We start from the raw sequence: 20,995 nt of genomic DNA on the forward strand, positions 1-20,995 counted from the left end.
TTGCAAAGGACAAACACTCTGTTGGAAAAGAAACTAAATCAGTTACTTTGTTTAGTCTAGCAAGGAAGTCATTGTTGCCTTTTCAATACAAACCTCTAGGAGTTTGAACCCAAATAGATGGAAGAATTACTGAAACCCGAAGAGTAACGCAGCACACAGGAGCAAGCAGGTGTTAACTAGCCATAATACATCTGGCTTGCTATTGTGGAAGATCTCTAGCCAAAAAACAGCAGTGAAACTGCTAAACAGACTTAGTTAGCAGAATGAGGGCAAATTAATTAAGTTCTTTTAAGAAAGGATTTGGTAGGTTTATAAAGGGCTTATATGATGGGATGCCCTGTGATTTTAGGGCACTGGGATCGAAGGCCCAGATTTCCTAAACTCTGCTCTTTACAGTTATTCTTACATTTTTTACTCCTCTGCAAGACTTAAGTTGGTTCTGCTTATTTGTTTTATTTTTTGTTTATTTGCATTATGATTTGCAGTGATGCTGTGTGTGTATGTATATATGTGGTCATGCATAGTCTGTATTTTAGAACTATTTGATAGTAAGAGCTGTCCAAAGTCTTGCACAGTAGTAGTGCTGCAGAGCTGCAGGCTTTTACAAGGGGAGGGCAATTTCTTTTACAAGGGAAGAAGAGTATTAGCCTGTGTTGCAAACCGTCCTGGATCAGGTGTCACTGCACACTACAGGCCTACGCTCAGATTTCCGTGCCCATGCACATGCCTTCTTTCTCAGCTAGCTCACTGAAAGCAATAATCGCGGTATGACAATACACTAGATCTAACTTTTTGAAAAAAACTTTCTGCTATATTAAAAACATCGTGACATACCAAGAAAGCAGAGTCCTCCTGTTCCTCACGGTTGATACAAATGTGTTGAATGTATTTCTTTGGTTAACTTTGTACTGCCAGGCTTAATGCCAGATCAGGTATCATCTTGTTCTCTCCATTCTAATTTTATGCTGGATCAGTTACCCTCTGTTCTCCTGCAGCTGGCATAAAAAACCTAAAGGTGGCATGAACTCCGTATCTTTTTTATGTGAAATGTAGTCATGTGCCTGAGGCTAAATCCAGACCAAATTGGCACTGCTAAGCAATCCGGTAGAGCAGAGGCCCTGTGCAGACAATCGTGGGATCTGGAATGAAGTAGGGTACGTGCTAGCACAGAGGAACAGTCCCATCAGTGACAGGGGCAGGGAAGAAGTTCTCTGCTTGTTCCGCTGCGTGTAAGGGTATAGCAGAGACTCGCAGTCTGGTCCCTGGTGCTACAGGAGTTGCTTACTACCTATTCTCCTCCTTGCCCAAGAATTGTTCCGTTTCTTTATATTCTTGGTTTAAAATTTTTCTGCTGATAGATTTCTTAGGGCCTTGCCTACATCAGAGAAATTTTGCAGACTACTTCAGTTTCTCAGCAATCAGGTCCAGCACTACCGAGACAGTTTGTCTTGGTTCTGTAATGAGGTTTGATGCTTTGCTCTGGCATGTTTTTGCTGTTTTGTTTCCTTTGCTGCTGCTGTGTAGGATACTTGTTTGTGTTGCAGACAGAAGAACATTTGAGGATGAACAGAGATTGTGGTGAGGAGGATGTTTTTAGTTCTGCATCTACAAGTGAAGGAAGCTTGGATGTAAGTACTAACACGGCTTGTAGATGCTATTGCCTTCCTATTAGATCCCGCAGTTTGAATAACCAGACACCACTGCTATTCCTGATGCTTAGCCAAGTAGAAATAGCTTACTTCTTAGCAGGCTTAGTTGCTTGAGTGCACAGCTCGCGTATCTTGAAGAAGTTAAAATGCAATGCACTGTCTTCAAATAAAACTTGCTAACTTCACTATAAATAAAGTTTCTTTCGAAGTTAAATTCTAAGCAGTTGTGAGCAAAAAGTGTTTTAACCAAGGACATAGGTATTGTGACTGTAAGACAGTGGCAGTACTGCATGATGCAAGAGTATGTTTGCCTTATCGGTGACATTTAGAGGGGGCTGTTTTCTTAGAAAACCACACCTCTCATTTTTATCCCTTTACAGGTCTTCTGCAGCATGGCAGCATTCCATTTGTTTCATAAGTAGCTCGGGGGTAGAGATTACTTTTGCTTTAAACACTGGAAGTAGCTGAAAGGTTTTTTGTTACGTACTTCAGTAAGTTTTGGGGTACTAAAATCCTGTGAACCGTATTTAGAAAGGTTTTTAAGTGCCTGACAGACTGCTAAATTACGAGGATTTAGGTATCTAATTAGGAAGTGTGAATCCTAAATATTTTTGTAAGGCTGTTCTGGTGGATTAGTAATCAAATGGTGTGTCTTTTTGTTGCTTTTCATTACTTGGCTTTTTGTTACCATATTTTCAAAACCTGGAGAAGAGGCTGTTGATGACGTGATAGAAGTCTGAAATGTAAGGTTCAGCTCTGAATCCCCCTTTCACAAACAGGTATTTGGAAAAGGAGTGCTGATCTGCAAAATGTACAGCTGACTAGCCACAGAGAAAGGTGACGGAAAATAGTGGGAAAAACGGAGGAGTGAGAGAACAAATCCCAGATAAAAAGGATAATATAAAAGAAGTCAAAAAGGAGAAATAGATGGAGAAATGATTGGCTGCGAGGTTAAAAAACACCTACCTCTGCAAATGTGAAGACTTCGTAATGAAAGAGTACCGAAACAGGAGAGCTGCTTGTAACACTAAAAATTTGGGTGACGCTATAAAGATGAATGTTTTAGTGAGAGAGCTCTGTTAATATATAGTGCTACTAGAGGGTGATGTGGGTATTTGAAATATACTAGGTAAAAGTATAGAAAAAAACATCACAAGCTCTGCCAAAATAAAATCAATTTGTGGTTAGTATTTACTGCTGTTATAAATTAATCTCAATATCTTGATACCCAGCTACTAGAAGAGGAGGAAGAGAAAGAGGAAGGATTCCAAATGAGGATATGAAGGTAGTTCAGATACTCTGAACTGTCTTTTACACTAGTGTGTGGTGCTTTCCTTAGAAGAGAGACATCTATTTTTGTAGGAAATCTTATAGGGCAAATCATAAATGAAGATTTTTATTTTTTTTTTCCTTTGACACTGATGAAAAAAGTTTCAAAACTGTCTTGGACATGTAACAGTCTTCTAAAGGCACAGGTGATAGGGAACAAAGGGATCTTGAAGAGGTAAAAAACATTTTCTTTTTACTCAGTTACATGAACATAGCAGGGATTTAATCCCCCCCCCACCCCCCCGCTTTCCTCTTGAGCAATTAATCTTCAAGAACAATGTAGCCATTGTTCAGTGTTTACGTCTTTCATTTCTGGCTTGACACCTGTATTTGTATGACCACCGATCCTGGTAAGACATAAATACATGCTTAAATGAACATATTGACGTAGTTCCATTTATTTTGGTACTATTCTGTTAAAGCTTGCAGAAGATGTATAAAATTAGTCTAACAGATCTGCTCAGCAGCACAGAAGGTCCATTCTTTGAACAGGCTAGATGGGCTTCAAGAAAAAGGTCAACAACTGTGACGTCTTAGGTGACAAATTCTAAAATACTGTAAACTTGGCATAGATAACTTGTATTAATGTAAGATAAAATTCAAGTGGGAATGCCAATGAAAGCATTTTATAATTTTTAAAATTCAGCTTAGCAGTTCCTTATGGGCTAGACTTTTGAGACCCTCAATTGTTCCGAGTAATGCTTTAGTCCACTTGCTCGACAGATATCCTTACTTATTTACTTCATTGGAATGAGCATCCTTATTCAAAATGAGCGGTATATTACATAGCCATATATGAAAAATACACGTTTAGAACTCATTATATAGAAGTTTCATTGAACTAAGATAGGACTTTTGGCAAAATGTCATTCAGTAGAGGTTTCCTCAGGTCTACTTTCTGTTACTGTTTTGTGTCATCTGAAAGTATTTTGCATTTGCTTTGTGGGAATCAAAGCCAAAGTTTTAGCTTTATTTCTGAAAGGAAAATAGTTCACCATTGCCTTCAGCGTAGTGCCAGGAGATACACTGGCTGGATTAGGAAAATTTTCTTGCCTATAAGGAAATATGTGACTCATGAAGTACTACTGGGGTAACGGCATGAATTTCGGCATGCTTAGTTTAAATCCTTTCCTCAGTATTATGTGGTGGTGATGTGCACTGAATGGTAGAAGAAGTAATGATTCTATTCTGGGAATTGATTGGGTGTTTGTTTTTTGTGTTGTTTTTTTTTAAACTGGGCAATATGAAGGAATGGAATAAAGGTGCAGGAAGCAAGAGATCCTTAGTATTTATTCAAGCACAAGTTATATTCGCTTTTTAACCACCAAACCATTATCAGTGCCATATTTATCTAATTATTACTGGAATTATTAGTGCCTCTAAAAATACTTGGGATTGCTGATGGGGAAGCAGATTTTCAAAGTCACGATGGGAAAGTCAACACTTATGATTGAGGTGAAAGGACATTTGCTCACAGTATCAGCAAAAATAAAGGTGAAAAAAGAAGAATTTGTTAACACCTTAGAGGATGTAAAAATGCAAGAAAAGAATCCTCCATGACAATCCTTAGAGTGCAGCAGTTGATTATACAACACGCCAGTCAAGGATCTGAAATCTAGTGGTGTGTTGTAAATGAAACAGAAATCTTTTCCCTTAATCCGTTCCAGTTTTGTGCTAAGCAGATGAGCTTTCTATCTGGGTTAACTTTACACAAATCAAATGCTGTTGAAATACAGTTGTGTATAAATACAACATACAAATAAAGAAGTTAGAAGTTGCAGCCCACTTAACCATATTCCACTTTTTGTGTGCCAAAGGCGGACAGTCAGAGCTGGAATTTAGAACAGCCGGGGGAAAGAAGGGAGTTTAAGTCATTTCTGCCGCTTGGTGTCACTGTCCTCAAGCAAACAGCTGATCAAGATGAAACCCGATATTTGGAACGCAGTACTAAAATTAGCTGTTTTTATTTTTGGGGCCTTCATGTTTTCATAAATCAAGAGTGAAAAAACAACGTCCCAAGTGCTGAACAACGTGTAGCTCTGATGTGGACTTTGTTTATGTAATAAATCAGCTTGGGAAAAAAATATTTGGAAGTACAGCCAGGGGCACTTACCAGAGGATTTGAAACTTCAGCACAATGTCTTATCACACAAGGTTTCTCTAGTTCAAACAGGGCTTCAGCAGAGCAATGTTAGAGGATTTTCACCAGGACCATTTTTAAAAAATCTGGTCTTCACTGTATGTCTAACTAGAGGTGTTACTCAATCAGTGAACCTAAATGAAGCAGGCAGTCCAGTAGTTCCCAGCTTCATGAATCTGTCGTGGCTATTATTAGATATATTCATGAACAAAACCATCGGAAAATACAATGTAATTTTAAATTCCAAACAGTTATTAGATAGGTTTAGGATATATGTATGGGGTTGTTTTATTTCATAGTACATATGTAATTGCAGTATCACGTTCCAGAAGAAAATACTGTGCTAGTGTTTGATTAAAGTCATCAGGACATCTGGTGCATTAGTAACCTCAGCAGTCACTTCTTAAATGATGGGAACAGCTATTTTCCCTATAAAGGCCTTTAAAAAATAGATTATTTACCTTTTCAGGGCCTTGTTTGCTCTTAATGCACTCAACCTTTTATGGCCTCCTTGATGGCAGAAGTTATATAATTCAAGATATGCTTTCCCAGTTCAGAAGTGGTTGGAAAGAAGGATCAAGTATATTTACGCAAAAGCAATTGGAAATGTGATTTCTCTTCAACCATGTCAGGTCCCAGGTGATCAGTTAATGCCGTCTGCTGTCAAGGATTTCACCTCACGTGGCCACGTACTGTTTTGGGCAGTAGGAATGAGAATACTGCCCGTGGCATCTAAATACAAGTTAACAGCCATCTAGTTTTAACATGTCCTTGTGTCTGACAGTCACATTCACTTTAAATTCCTGTTTTCATGTTCTTGCTTCTTGGTCTCCTGGTAATGCTTAGGATGATGTTGGTTACGTGTGTTTATTTGTACTAGCAGGGTCAAATCGTGGGATAGTTCTGATGCATTTTATACAGCTGTCAAAGGCGTAGGTTGTGATCTGGCCTTGAACCAATACTGCTTAGAGTGGCTTGGTTTGCAAAACGTAAAACTCGCCAAATTTGAGAGTTGCTTAAATACTACAGCAGACTGATTTGTTGCCCCCAGTCTTCTGTTACAGGATGCCTGTAAGCCAGTAGTTAGATGGCACAGGATGACACTAGGGAAGGCACAATATAGTTATAAATGTTTTCATTTGTGCAACTGTTCACATGACTAGAAGAAAAATAGATTTATTAAATACCAGATATCTCAGGATAAGGTTCACCATCACAGTAGAGTTAGTTTTATTTTGGTATCCTGTGATACTCTCTGGAAGAAAAAAAACCAACCCAAACATTTTATTGTTAAGTTTCCTTGGTAAGAAGATAGGTTTGCCAGAGCCAACGGGCTTGTGACTGGCATTCAGAGAATTCCAATAGGTAGCAAAGATGACAGTGATCAATTTTCTGTCTCCTTGTCTACTGAGGGCTGGACAAGAAGTAATGTGCTTTATATATAGCAATGAAAATTTAACTTGGATGTTAGAGGAAAAAAATTTGATTGCATGGAGGTTTTACAAGGGAGCAGGTTATTAAAGAGGCTGTGAAATCCTTATCATCACCTAATCTGTACAGTCTCCAAAAATGTCTAGAGAATGAGCTACACATACTTGATTCTGCCTTGGAGCAGAGGGATAGATTAGGTGGCCCATGGAGGTGCCTTTCAGCCAGATTATGGCTGCTGAAGAGATGCAGCTCTACCCACCTCCTTTTGTGGCGTGCACTTACAGGATATTAATAGTCTTTGTTCATGTGAATCATAGATGCTTTTACGTAATATCTGTAGATTTTTTCTTGCAGTATGTGATAGCAGAAGGCAAGAGCTTGAAACAGTGGCTGCCTGCCACCAGACCAAGTTCTTGCTCCAAAGCACAAAGCATGGTGTTACTAGACCTATTCAAAGAAAAAGTCCTTGGAGCTAGTATTAAAAAAACAACAACAACAGAAAAAATCTCAGAACCAGCTGAACTACTCTGGCTCCAAAAAAAAGAAAAGAAGAAAAAAAGAAAAAAATAGCCTGAGGCAGACACCTGGGATGGAAAGTCTCAGCATCTACAGTTAAAGCATGGTAAAGTTACAAGCTGTTAAAACCAGTATCTGGTGAAGAGACATGTCTGTCGGCTGACCCCTGTTCTGTCTGTGCTGCTTGGCTTGTACTACCACAGGATTGCCAACTTCATGCATTCAAAAATCACTTGTCAGCTCTTGCCCTCACCACACAAAAGTGGCTTATGATCATGAGATTTGAAAACATCATTTAGGGTGGACTTCCCTTCCCTCCATTTGGCTTCTGAGGATTAGTTCTGTAGAGGTCACATTTCTAAACTTTTTTTTGCAACTGTAAAGGTTTTATTAAAAACAAAAGATTATCGTGTAGTCATTGGTTGACAGAACATGCATCTTCACATAAAACTGCATGGTTCAGAGTAAAATCATCACAACGCATCGCATTCAAGTTGTTGCTTTTAAAAAGGCAACTCAGAAACTTGAGTTCCTGCAGTGGTTTTTGCAGGACGTTTTGAAGGAAATATTCTCAAGAGGTGTTCTGAGATGAACAGAGAGAAATGGATCAAATTGAATCAAAAGGGCTTGAGTTAGGGCCATATCTACAAAAGGAAACGGACACAACTGTGCCTGGCAGTGCCTGTTTTAAATACCCAGCAGCGTGGGCTTCCATTGCGCGCTGGATCTAAGCATCCCAGACTCAGATTTCCCAAGTTTGGAAGGCACTGAAATCTGCACGGCAGGAGTTGCATGTCAACCACTGCCCATCCTCTGCATCTGCTACCTGCCGCTGCTCAAGATTGAAACCTCGAGTCAGCTGCTAGTTTTAGGTATTTAAAGCTTTTACTCTAAAAGCGTACCACCTACCACTGTTAGCTAAAACGTGGGAGAGCCAAGTTCAGTTCCCCTCTTTGCCTTTAGAGATACCAGCCGATCTTCTGTCTCTCTCAGGACCATTACTGAGGGAGTTATTTCCTCCTTTGCAAAGAAAACCAAAATACTTGCTGGGCTGGAGACTGCCTGGAACAAAGCTGTGAGGTATTCTTGATGTGGGAAGCACCCTTTTGTAAAAGTACCCAAATATTCAGTGACTCAGAAAGAGAGAGCGAGAGCAAGCTTAACTATTCAGACCAGTAACGAAACAGCTTAAGTGCGGTGGCAGCTCTGGGTTCCGGTGCCAGCACCAGAGATGTTTTTCTATGTTTTATGCTAAGCAGATGTTAGATCTAGCAAATAAGTAGTCACTGAAGCTAGAACTGGAGGAGCCAAATGGCTGTTGCTCGCTGCCCAGAGGAGCGCCCTAATCTCAGTCTCTTTCTAGCTAAACTCATATTCATGTCCATGAACAGAGAATAATCTCCCTCTGCTCACGAGAGAGGGAAGTTTCTTCCTTTCTCAATTAGAAGAAGGTCATGAGCCTGGATTTACCATATTCTTACTGAATCATTGAACTTGGGGCGGGGGGCAGGACAAGACAGGAGAGAAATACCATAGCTGCCTCGGCTAGCAGTTACGTTTTTGCGGAGCCAGGTTTCTTAGTTGTGCCTTAAGCACACCTACGGGATCAAGCCCCTTGGCTGATGAAGGTGGAGAGATGTGCCAGCTCCGTGGATCCTGGTGGAGTTTAGGCAGGAGGTTAGAAACATGGCTTCTCGGTGGTTTTTCGTGCTCAGCACGCCCAGAAGCGGAATTCGGGCACCAAAGTGGGAGTGAGCACATCAGAAGGGTATGTGTCAGGCTTAGTGAGGTGTGAGTTAGGGAGGCCCAGTCTAACAGGAGCGTGTAAGTTAGGCTAGTGTGAGGCAGTTGGGCTTCCAGACCTGGGCTGCGTGGCATCGTTCTCCATGCTGTGGATGTACCCAGTTGGCGTGGCCTAAGTTGGCTCAGATATCTCCCTCCGACGTTTAATTAAGACCTGGTGACACGCCCTTAACCACCCAAGTCCTTTTATGTCTGATTCATTTTTTGTTACTGATTTCACTGAAAAGTTCTGAAGTTAACTCACTAGAAAAAAATAGAATAAAGCAACTGCTAATAAGACCAATGGCTTTTAATTTGCATTAATAAAAGGACATTAAAAATAACCCAAAGACAAACTTAAATTCCATTTGAGATTTTTCTAGTGACATCTCAACCGCTCAGGCTTTGCTTCCTTGGTATTTAATATTACCAGAGCCCCTTAATAGTGTATAATAGCCTTGTAATTCATATTCAGTCATAATTCGTTCAGCATATTGTTCTTAGTGTAACTGGCAAGCATGCAGTGGTATGGAAAATACCACCTTTAAAGAAAAGTTATCCCACAATCAGGCTTTTCTGCAATTGGATAAGCAGAGATGTAGTTCCTTTAAAAAGTCTTTCACATATTTCTGTGCACATAAAATGCTTTTCATGTTTAAGTTTGGGATGGTCTGGGAATGAGTCAGGGAATTATTAATTCCACTGCAAAGTAAATTTCTGTTTGATTTAGTGATGGATATCCAAAATATTTCTTGTAAAGCTTTCCAAATGTAACTACTGTAGTGAAAAGATTAGTGTGTATTTATGCCAATGCCCTTTATTAGATGAAATCCGAAATGGCTAATTGTACGTCATCGACTCCATATTTCTCATATACAATGGAAAATTTTTTTCAGACAGTAACACCTGTTTTTGTAGTGGCATAATCTGAATCACATGTAACCACAGATTTATTATATTAGTCTAATATATCTTATTAGCATATGTAGAGTCTAGATACAGTGAATATTTTCAACACCGGTTAAAGTATAATTTCTTTTCTTTTGCAACCAATTTCTGAAGCATGAGCGCTAATAGGATTTGGTTCTTTTCCAGCCTCTTCTGCGGACAGTGAAGACTTGATTTCATTAAAAGTAGTGGCAAACAATAACATTTCTTTTAATTAGATGATCTCATGATTTCCACACATATTTGTTGTGCATTGTTGTTCGTTGGCAAAACTAAGCCGCTTAGCAGCGTGTGAAACCATATGTCTCAATAACATCTTATGGCAGGTGAGGGAGCATTTGCAAAACAACATTTGCTGACAGGACACAAATGTATTTTACTTTGATGGGGAAGTTTTCCGAAGTGAACTTTATGGCTTCGTTCTCTCATGCAAAGTCAAACCTCCATGAGGCTTAGCGGGCCTTACAGATCTCCCTTTAACTCAAAGAGGAGTTGTGTCTAGGAAGCAAAGACCGTATAGCACGAAGTACTGTGTGTGCTGCTCAGTTGTTCATCACTACAGAAAGAGACCTTCTAATGCCTGTAGTCTGCAGAGCTGTTCCACGCTCTTTCTTCTTTTTTTGGTAAACAACTGTTAAATTAGGTTTCATTGGTCTTTTACGTGCAGCTCCAGTACTGATCTTCCCCTTTGAGCTTAGCAGAAATGATTAAAAATAATTCCAGTCATTGCTCTTTCTCTTACTCTCCAGTGTTTAATATTTCATTTGAATTCTCAGCAGAATTTTGGGACACAAGCTGAAGAGGGGAAAGAGTGTGACAAATTTCAGGAAGTCTTTTTAAAGACTTTTACAACAGCATGAAGTAGTATTGCTTTCAGTCCGATCCATTTTCTTGACTTTTTTTTGGGGGGGGGAGGGGGTATCATTTATACTTTTAAGCAGATCTCAAAATACTTGGGGAAACTAAGGAAAGTATTTCTGGTTTTATAAATGGTCAGCTGGAAGGCCAGAAGAGAAAGCAGATCAAGGCAAATAGCAAGATGTAGCCCTGCAGAGTTCTTAAATAGGTGAGGAGCGAGCTGTAGGTGTTGGACCCACTGAAATTTTCAGTGTCATACCAAGCACCTGTTTAAGTGTTTCTCTGGTTTAGTACCTCGGTGACCTGGTGAGAGAGCCAGGTACGACCAATGTCGAGGACATGAGCTCTCTAGGCAGTCTCTGAAGTATACTGACATAGCAAGATGGAGAGATTACCAGTAGATTTATGATAGTTAGTGTTTGGTTCCCCCACACACCCCTCCTCTGATTATAACATTTTCTTCTTTCCATCCCAGCAAGTGCTCGGGTACGCATCTTGATTTTGATCTCTCCCAGTTTCAGCACAGAGATGGTGTGATTTCACGGGCTCTAAACGAAGCTTGTTCTGATTTACAGTTGTTTGCATAGGACAAGAGTCAGGTCAGGAAAGCGCACTGTGGAGGTTTGCCTTGTAAAAACCTAACGGCAATGGATTTGACAGAAGGAGGAAGGGAAGAAGAAACATTTAAGACTATATATTAAACAAGAATTCTAGCAGTGAAGCTTTTCTTGCCTTGATTCTGGCAAATGTACAGATAAGAGATGCTGTGCAGAGACTGTTTCTGCACAGAGAAAGCCCTTCAAATGTAAACATTTGAGCAGCTGGCATGGGAGATTAGTGCAGCAGCGGTGGGAGGGGGTAATAGTGGGTAGTGGTGCTGTCTAAATTTAACAAACACTAAACAACGTGCTTGTTCTAGTTTAGAGGGTTACAGGTCAGAAAGACGGCATCAACTAAAAATACTGGCAATTGCACAAGTCAGTCAAAGTCATTAACTAGTATTTAATTAAAAGCAACTTGCCTTTCCAAAGTTGTGACACCTTCCTCCCTCCCCCACCAAAAGAGGAGAAAAAAAAAAAAAGGATTTGGGGAGAAAATACTCTACGCAACCTGTCTGAATCAAGAAAAAAAACCAAAAAACACAAACACTTTATCCTCTATCTATGGAAAGGCAGCGCTTTGAGACTTCTTAATGTTTTTGATTTGGATTGTGAACTGTCTTAATATATTGTTCTACTTTTAATTTCCTGTGGCTGAGTATTATATCAGAAGAAAGCATCGTGCTGAGGGTGAAAGTAGTGTAGTTTGTTAGCTTTGTTTGACTAGTGTTCATATGCTGTTTAACATCATCTCGGGGGGGTTACGTTTTGGTTTTTTAGGCCGTCGTCAAATAGTTACACAACTAGGCTGTACATCAGGGTATCTGATCGTGCATTGGGTTTTGTGGATTTTGGTTTTTAGCTTGTGTTTTGATCACGCTTTTAAAACAAGTCCTAGTCTATTGGTTGTGATTTGATTTATATGTGTTTTGCTGGAAGTGCTTTACTTTCATCGTTTCTTTAGCAGTAGAGACTAAAGTATGGGTATCTGGCACCAAATTTTATGTTTAAAAAAATCAGAGCTATACTTTCTGTGCTGGCGTTGTCATGATTTTCATTGAGTTTGAAAGTATACTGAAGAAAAAGATTTCCTGGAGAAATGACAGCAGCAGCATAGTTTAGAGCATTACTGTCTTTTGGCATCGTAAGGTTAGAGTGACCATCAGAGACTTGATGCAGAACTTACTAGAGCCAGTGGAAAAATTCCTGCTTGTTTCAGCTGGCTTTAGATCGTGCTCTTTATGAGTTGTTAGCCGTTATCTACACTAGGCCATTTTAAAATCATTCTTTCTTGTGCTACTTCAGGTTCTCTTTTGCATGGACAAAGATTTTCCGACTGTTTCACTGTCATCTTTGAAAATGTAAGACCTTTGTTCCTTTTTGATGGACAGTTGACACAGATAAACCCCTTGAAGTTGCTTAATTTCTAGAGCATTTTCTCACTGAGGAAGGAGAAAACCCCAAAGTACACATGTTAAGTCTTGTAGAAGATGAATTGCAAACAGTGGCAAAGGGAGGGAGTGGCTTTCACCGACCAATAATTCATTGCAAAAGCAGGTTTTTCTTTGTTATCTGAAGCAGTGCATACCCAGAGAAGTAAGCAGAAGTCTCAGCACTGCTTGCCCTGTTTAAGATGTAATCGTGCCAGTGTAAGTCCAAGCGTAGGTGTATGTTCTATCTGTTTCCACAGTTTTTAACTTACATGTTACTTAAATTTGAGACGGTGCTTGAAAAGTTTCTGCCACAGCTCCTCAGTGGGGAGTGCACTCCAGTGGATTGGAATACTCCAGTCAGCAGGAATAAACAGACTGGAGAGCTGTGATTTCTTAGTATTTCACACTAAATTCACAAAGGAAACAAAGCTATACACAGTGGGAAATTAGTTTCTTAGGAATAACAAACATTCACAAGTCAAGCTCTGGTGTCCTAGGCTCGGAGAAACTTAGCTGGCTCTAGTATATTGCAAAGGAAAACAAAAATGTGAAATTGTGTATATATATTTTTATATATATATAAAAACTGGGAAAAGGCTGAAGTAGCTTGGGCTCCAGCACAGCTGTACTTCCAGTCATTTTGCAGTATCCCGTGTTCTTGCTTCACTTTTATTTAGGTGGGGTGGCCTAGACAAGGTCGGAGTTAAAAGGATAATAATGAGTGCTCACAACGGGGGAAAAAAATAAAAGGCCAAGGATGTTTGAACTAACGTTTGAATATAATTCTAAGAAAATTCAAAGGGGGGGTCTGCTTCTTTAGTCTTAACCTGTTCTTCTGTGCCCAATTATTGAACTTGCATCATTTTAGGTAGTCCTGCAAGGAGCAGGGAGTTGAATTTGATGATTCTTATGGGTCCCTTCCAGCTTGAGGTATCCTATGATTCTATGTTCAGGATATTGATTATTCTTCAAAGAGAATAGCCTTCGGAGAATCCTCCAGGATGGAGAGGAAGCTTGGATCTGAATTTCATGCTCATGCATGATTCAGATCCTGAAATGAATTTGCTTGTGACTTCTTTGCGGTATAAGCATATGTATTTTCTATCCAAATTGTTCATCTCCTTTGAAGGGACAAGCTTAATTTCTGTAGGTATTATGAAACAGAAGATGGATGTGTACGACACCTGGATGTGCTCTATCCATTGTTGAGCAGGAGAGTGTTGTCTTTAAACCTTCTCTTCACCTCTGTACTCCTGGCCACTGATGTTGATCTGGGACTAAATACTTAGCCGTTATAATTCAGAATGGTTCGTTGGCATCAATACCTGAGCATCAAGCTGTGAGCACGATGCCTGTGAGTGAGTCTTTTGTTTTTGTCTTCTGCAGCAAGCTGTCATATCTCCTTAAAGGGTTGGTCTGCTTCAGTGCTGGTACTGTCATATCTCCTTAAAGGGTTGGTCTGCTTCAGTGCTGGTACTTGTGGCCAGAAATTCTCAGCATGAAAGATGCACATACAGTTTGGGGGCTTGCCTAGGCCACCCCTTAGGGTTTCAGACCCAGCCTATTGCACTCAGTGTGTGTAAGTATGTGTACATAACTCACAAGGTGCATACAGACATCTGAAAGAGCAAATTGGAGTAATAAATTTTGTGTGTGTGTATGTACCTGTGTTTGTATGTAGATACATGTAGGTACACACACAAGTTGTGCACACACGCACGCGTGTGCATCCCAACATCTGAAAGAGCTAATTGAAACAGTAACATTCCTGGCTCTTGACTTCTGATTCATGTTGCTAGAATCCTCTTAGTGACTCTGTAATTAGGAGTTGTGTTAAGATTTGCACTCATTTCAGAGTTCAAAAGCTGATTTGTTCTTCTAATTTAAGTTTTAAAATCTTCAGAGGTTGCATTGTTTTTCAGTAATACTTTTGGCAGTGTTACACCATTAAGAAGTGTAAAACTTCCTTTTTGAAAATTTGCTCTGACAGTTGGATGATTTTATTTGTCTCCCTCTAGCTAAACACCTACAGTTACCATAGACTTCAAAGGGAAAACCAGTTGCACAACTTCATTCTAAATTAACAAAGTATTTGTGTCAGAATTGGATTATAGGGACTGGAGCTGGAATTCAATTCCCTGAGCTTGAGTAAATCAGAGCAATTCCTTTGACATTAGAGAAGTTTTGCAGATCTTGGTGAAAATTTGGCTTTGAATTTCAGTACAGATTTTCTCCATTCATCATCAGCTGTAATAAGTGGAGATTTTCAGAGGCCAAAACTCAGACGTGTCAGAGTTTCAGCAGACACTGAAAGATGAGGAGAATTGATCATTAATGTTTCTTGTCTCTGGAAAACTTGTGTAATGACAACACTTTCATTAAAATGGGAGGAAAACACTTTTTAATTTAACTGGAATAAAAATAGTCATTAAGAAACCAAAAATTATTTCTTCAAAACCAAACAAATACACACCCAAAAAACTCATGCCAGGAACCATTCCATTCATAATTCTGGTCCCCATAAAAGTTGGCTATGCAGACATTAGAGCAGATATTTCTAAAATTGTATGTTTTATGCAAAGTTTCCATCTCCTCCTCCAGTATAAATTGGCATATCTACAATGAAAATATATTGAAGATGATCAACTTTAGTGGTTTGATAGTTCCTACATGTTAAAAGAATTTATTGCAGAAGAAGTTCTTCTCAGTTTTTCAAAATATTTTGAATTTCAGAAGGACACATATTGCAAATAAAACAACTCCTGTCTTCCATAAACCAAACACATTGGCTGATTGATTTGAAAGAATTAGTAAGCCTACAGAAAATAAACTCTTACTAAAATGATGAATTCATTTTGCTCAAGACCTCTGATCCTTTTTGTGGTTATTTATGATTGATGAACGCTTAACACCAGTGAAAATTCGGAAAATCTTTTTTTTGCTGTTGGTCTTTGACCTTTTGAACTCCCTGTTTCCTGAAGTCTGTTGCCAGACCATTAATAAAGACAGATTCTGATTTTCAGCTTGGTTGTTGAACACTGTTTGATTGAGCTAATCTATTTTCACATAGTGCAAAAGTGTAAGTGAAAGGAGAAACTAGCCTTTTCCCAGAAAATGTGGCCTTTTCCGTCCTCAGTCTTCCAAGATTGCTCTCACTAGATCTGCTAATGGCCTTCCAAGGCCAAGTGTAAATAGCCTCTTTTCAAATGTTCTTTCCTTGTTTTCCTTCTGGCTTGGTATTTTTCTGTCTTCTTTCTATACTGGGATTGAATTGAATTTTGGAGTCCATGTGAATTTTTGTCTGTAATTCTTTCCTCTTCAGGTTTCTTTAAAATGCATTTTTCCACTAGCGTCTGTCATTGGCTTTTAGACCTCTCTTGGTAGGTTTAAAAATGTTTCTTTCATTATTTTCTTCCATTCTGCCTCGTTCCATGTCTCAGTATGCGTTAAATCCCTACCACAGAAATATTTATTACACATTCACAAATCTATATACTAACCCCCTTGCCTTTCAGTGCTGAATCTTTACCAGTTTGAGTTCTGTTCACGTGACTTTTCCCTCACTGTCTTCATGTCAACAAGTGAGCATTAACGTTGACATCTTTCCAGCCAACATATAAGCAGTCATTGAGTTTTCTTGCATAATATGGTTTCTGTCCTGCACAGTCTCCTTAGTTCATTGTCCCTTCCTCAGGATACGAGCCAGTACGCTATCATCACATCCATTGAAGTCTTCTGCTTTTTGCTTTGCTCCTCTCCTTTTCCAGATTTTTGTCTTTGAATTTCTGCAAGGACTTCCTCTCTGGTCAAATCCGGTGAACAGATTCGCTTCATTTTTCACCATAATGACTGTGGTTTTGTTTCTCTCCTCACTTCTTCCTGTGTTCTTTCCTACTTCTTTTGCGTTTGCTTTTGTACCACTTGGACGAATATCCAAGAGAGACTTGTAGTGTTTTCCACATTTTTCCCCATTTCCTTTTATAATTTACTGAACTCCTTGCACGTCTCTTGTTACAAGCCCATCTTCTGTCTCCATTTGATGAGATACTTCATCTTGAATAGATAACCCCTTCCTTTTCTTTACAGAGTAGCTCTTCTGGGTTTTTTTGATCTGGCATAGAATGTGACAAAAATCTTTCATTCTCATCTATCTATTGCACTATCAGGCAATGATATGTTTACTTAGCTATCAAAAAAATTACAATTGATGTGAGTAGCTCAATTTGCTGACTGCCTATTTTTTGTTAGCCATTCCCTTTTGGGAATATTTTGGATTTAATCTTTCTCCCCATATTGCCTTTACGTATTTGTATTTTTGACAGTTATGAAAAATCTATTTTCAAAATACGGCCTTTTTTTTATATGCTGACACATATTGACAGTGCACTGTAACGAAAAGAGTTGGACTTGTAGGAAATAAGCTTTTAGCAGACCAGAAGGATGTAAATCAGCCCTGAGAGGGTTCATTTTATACATAAATTGATTCAGGTATTTTCACAAAACGATATTAGAAAAAGAAGAAGAAGGAAAAAAAAAAAAAAGACAGCAGTCTAGCAAATGAGACACAAGCTTGTCCACACACTTCTGAAAGTCAAGATAAATCATTTTACACTTGTATGAAGTACAAACAAACCTTATCCTAAGCATCTGCCAGCATCCCAGATTGTCACCTGTGGTTCAGCTTGACTATGGAATTCACTTCAGATTGTGTCTGCAGCCTGCACTCCTACCTCCCACTCGAGTGACGGACAGCACTGTTTCCATTAAACTACCAAGCAGCATAGAAAATATTCGATGCAGAAATGTTTTCTATGCTATGTTAATGATGGGTTTGCCTCACTAGGGTTTACATAGCCAAAACAAAAGCAAGAATATTTACATTTAGGGGTATTCAAAATGCATCTGTCATCCAGAAAGTAAAAAAAAAACAACCACAAACAAACAAAAAACCCCAAGGTATCAGGTACATAGCACAAGAAGGGCATGAAAGAAGTTGGCATGTTCGGGAAGCTTGTGCATATATGTCTATGATTTCTGTGATGCGTCTGCCACCTTAGTGTGGCGTTTTAAGGGATTGGACATGCATGTGCTTTTTAATAAACATGGTGATCTTAGTATATCCACTTACAAAGATACCTGTAATGCACACGTGCTGCAGCTTGTGGCTATTTTGTGGGTGTCATTGGATTTATACCAATGTTGAAATATCTTTCAATAATTTTATGTTTCATAGCTTTTTAGCTGTATTTGTGGAAGTTGAGAATCTCATGGAAAGCAGAATATTAAGAGGGAAAGACATTGATTTGTGTGGTTTTGAGCTCAAGTTTGGTTTTTTGAGTGTACACCTACTTGCTTTGCCCGTTATGTTTGTTCAGAAAAGAATGTTTAGCAACCTAAGTTTCTTTCATTTGTGGCTAAATAGCTTCAGATGTCAGCAAAACAATTTTTCATCCTTCATAGGACACAGTGACAGAAATTAAGTTACGCATTAGAAAGATTTGTAGCAAGTGTATGTTCACTGCATTGAGTTGAGGCTGACTTGTCAATGCCAACAGCTCTGAGTCAAAGATATGTTTCCCTTCTTTTTAACAAGTTCCTCAGCTCTGATTCATGAGGTCTACAGAATACATGCTTGCTGGTTAGTGCAATGACTTCAGTGTCCACGTTGATAGGAGAGGACACAAATGACTTATGTGTGCCTTCCGAACACTGATTTATACTCTTTGGTCTTCTCCTTAGCACCAGGCAGTGTGCTGCCTGCTCCCACCTTCTGAGTCGTTGAGACGTGGCTCTGCCTTCTTTCCGTCTGTCCCACCGTTCAGAAAGGGTAGTGTCTACACTCTCCTGTCAAGAAAGGGCTTTTTTTGTGAATTCTGTTGGGATGCTACTTTTTTTTAAAACTATGAATTTATTTGAAACACATTGTCACTTAAACAGAAGATGCGAATCAAGCACACAATTATAAATCAAGTTAGATTGTCTTCCCTTTTCTGCGTGTAATGCTGTGCTGGAAAAAAAATCATTGCATCCATTTCCCTTGATACTATGACTGTCGTCTTCATTCTACCAGGAAGACTTCTTCAGATTGACACGAGTGATTTTGGGTAGCAGTAGTAGTCAAAGGTTTTGTTAAGCATGAAGTGTAGTGTGACTTGGGAAAATCCGAAGAGTGAAAAATGGAAACAGGAGAAATTATTTGGAGGAAATACACTGAATTTTAAATCGCCAGAGGTGATTTAAAAGCTTCTATTCTCAAAGCATTGAGGAATCACATCTATCATAAAATCTTGAAAAAGTATAAATGATTTGTTTTTGAGTTGCTTGGATAGTATATATACATTGTTGAATTTATAGATCTGTATTCCACTGCTTTATATGTGCAGTGTAAGTGAATTCACTTTTGGAGAACTCAGATTAAATTTGTGATCTCAGACTGGCTGAATGCTGAGGGAAGTGGTAGTAGTAGGTAATAATGATATTAGCAGGTAGGCTTGGTTTTACTGCATCTGGTGCTTTATATTTGCAAGAATTTAAATACATGTTCATGTTTAGCTGGAATGCGTGTATTCCCAATCCACGTTTTCTAACCTACTGATAATTTGAATAAAAAGTTCGTATTCCCAAACATCAAACTCCTTGACTGTTCATAAAAAAGTAATCAACTTACTTGTGAAATTTGCCATATTCATTTAGTATCCATCTGATTTTCAATTGGAAAATTAGTTTTGAATATTGCTTCACACACAAGAAGTATAACAAAAACCAAAGAAGATTCTTGGAAGCTCTGTCTGGTTGGGCTCCCTCTTTGTCCTCAGTGTAGTGCACAGGGCTTGAGTTATTACCCACGCTTGTTCCCTGCTTAGAAATGCCTAAACAGTGAACCGAAGACTGTCGGTCTGTTCTGGAAAGCTTTTCTCCTGGAGGCTTCCACGGCTCTAGTTCCCTCTTGTTGTTCTTCAGCTTTTCTACTGGAAAAGGGGTTGGACATCACAGGAGGTGCAAAGCGACCATAAATCAGTTGGAGCTGGACACCAGGGTTGTGCTCCTAGCTGTAAAGATGCTTTACATCGCATGACCTTACCCAAGTGAGGACAAGGAGTAATCAGATAAACTTCTAGGAAGGGAAATTATAGTTTAGGTACAAGGAAAAAAATGTTAATGGTAAGGATAGTTAAGCAATAGAACAGCATAATTGCGGATGATGTGGACCTGTGTCATAGGAAGGTTTCGTAACCTCGGCAGCGACAGACTGGGTCACGCTACTCCAGTGCTGGGAGACACAAGTGGATGACTTTGTAAAGGGAGGTGACCTACCTGGCACTGCTAGGAGTTCTGATCAACAAACTTTGTACTAAAACGAGAGGAATGTGGTCGGCCACTGTGAGGGAGGACTGGCAGGGGCACAGGAGAGAGGACTTTCTCGGGCATTTCTAATTCTGGCTGTGGAAGTTCTGGTGTCCACCAAACGGGCCCTGACAGCAAGATCTGGAATTGCTAGCTAGATACTGTAATAAACTTATACAAGCGTAAGATAGCACTGTACAGACTTCAAAGTATAACTCAAAACTTTTACAGTAAAACCTTGAAAGCCTACTCATCAGACATAGAAAATCAACATGGTGCTGCCCGTATGGGTTACCGTTGGGGCAATGAAATAGTTCCTTCTCTTTTAATATCGTGATGGGTGGCCAGATCATTTCCTACCAGTAGCAAAATGCAATGAGATAATAAAGCAACATAAATTAAATTGCATAAAAAAGCATTTATTTTTTTTTTAGGTCAAAGCAGGAAAAGGGTAACTTTTTTCCTTTCTGACTGCAGACTGTATGCAAGTACCAGAATCACAAGTGCTTCAGGGAGTACAAAAAACAAACCATATTCAATGTGGCTGGTTAGAAAGGAAAATCTAAGTAATCACAATCTTGTGTTTTCTTTTTAAACTGCCTCCAAGCAATCTTATGACTGAAGTGATATGCTTTGGTTTTGAAGCAGGAGGTTGGATTAATTCAGTTTCAGTGTTGTCAGATTTAGTGCTAGTATAAGGAATTTCACTATCATGTCAAGGAAAGCAGCCTCCAACTTCAATTTGTGCAGTAGGTCTGAAATAACCTGTCTGGCATTTTAAATGGCCAGTTGTAATCAGCTGTGGTGTCATTCAGCAAATCAATAAAAGTTTGCATTAATGGAGTTTAAATGTCTAATAGGCATAAATATTCTTCTTGTCACTAAGTAGATGGATTTGTCTGCCTGCTCTAAATCTTACCTTTTGTATTTACCCATGGTATGCTTGCAAAAAAAAAAAAAAAAAAA

At 39.1% G+C, this 20,995-nt stretch overlaps 1 protein-coding gene across 10 annotated transcripts in view; it reads left to right on the forward strand.

Moving 5' to 3' along the window:
• The window catches only part of COBL (cordon-bleu WH2 repeat protein), a 210,294-nt gene that overhangs the window by 108,838 nt on the left and 80,461 nt on the right, over window positions 1-20,995 (forward strand). For 8 of the 10 annotated variants that reach the window (XM_049830389.1, XM_049830388.1, XM_049830391.1 and 5 more), the window contains one exon: window positions 1,545-1,628. The exons of the other annotated variants lie outside the window; for them this stretch is intronic. In XM_049830389.1, the coding sequence (XP_049686346.1) occupies window positions 1,545-1,628 (84 nt within the window). The remainder of the gene's footprint in view (window positions 1-1,544; window positions 1,629-20,995) is intronic. 10 annotated transcript variants of the gene reach the window in all.

The sequence above is a fragment of the Accipiter gentilis genome, chromosome 27, assembly GCF_929443795.1.
Source record: "Accipiter gentilis chromosome 27, bAccGen1.1, whole genome shotgun sequence".
Lineage (NCBI taxonomy): Eukaryota > Metazoa > Chordata > Aves > Accipitriformes > Accipitridae > Astur > Astur gentilis.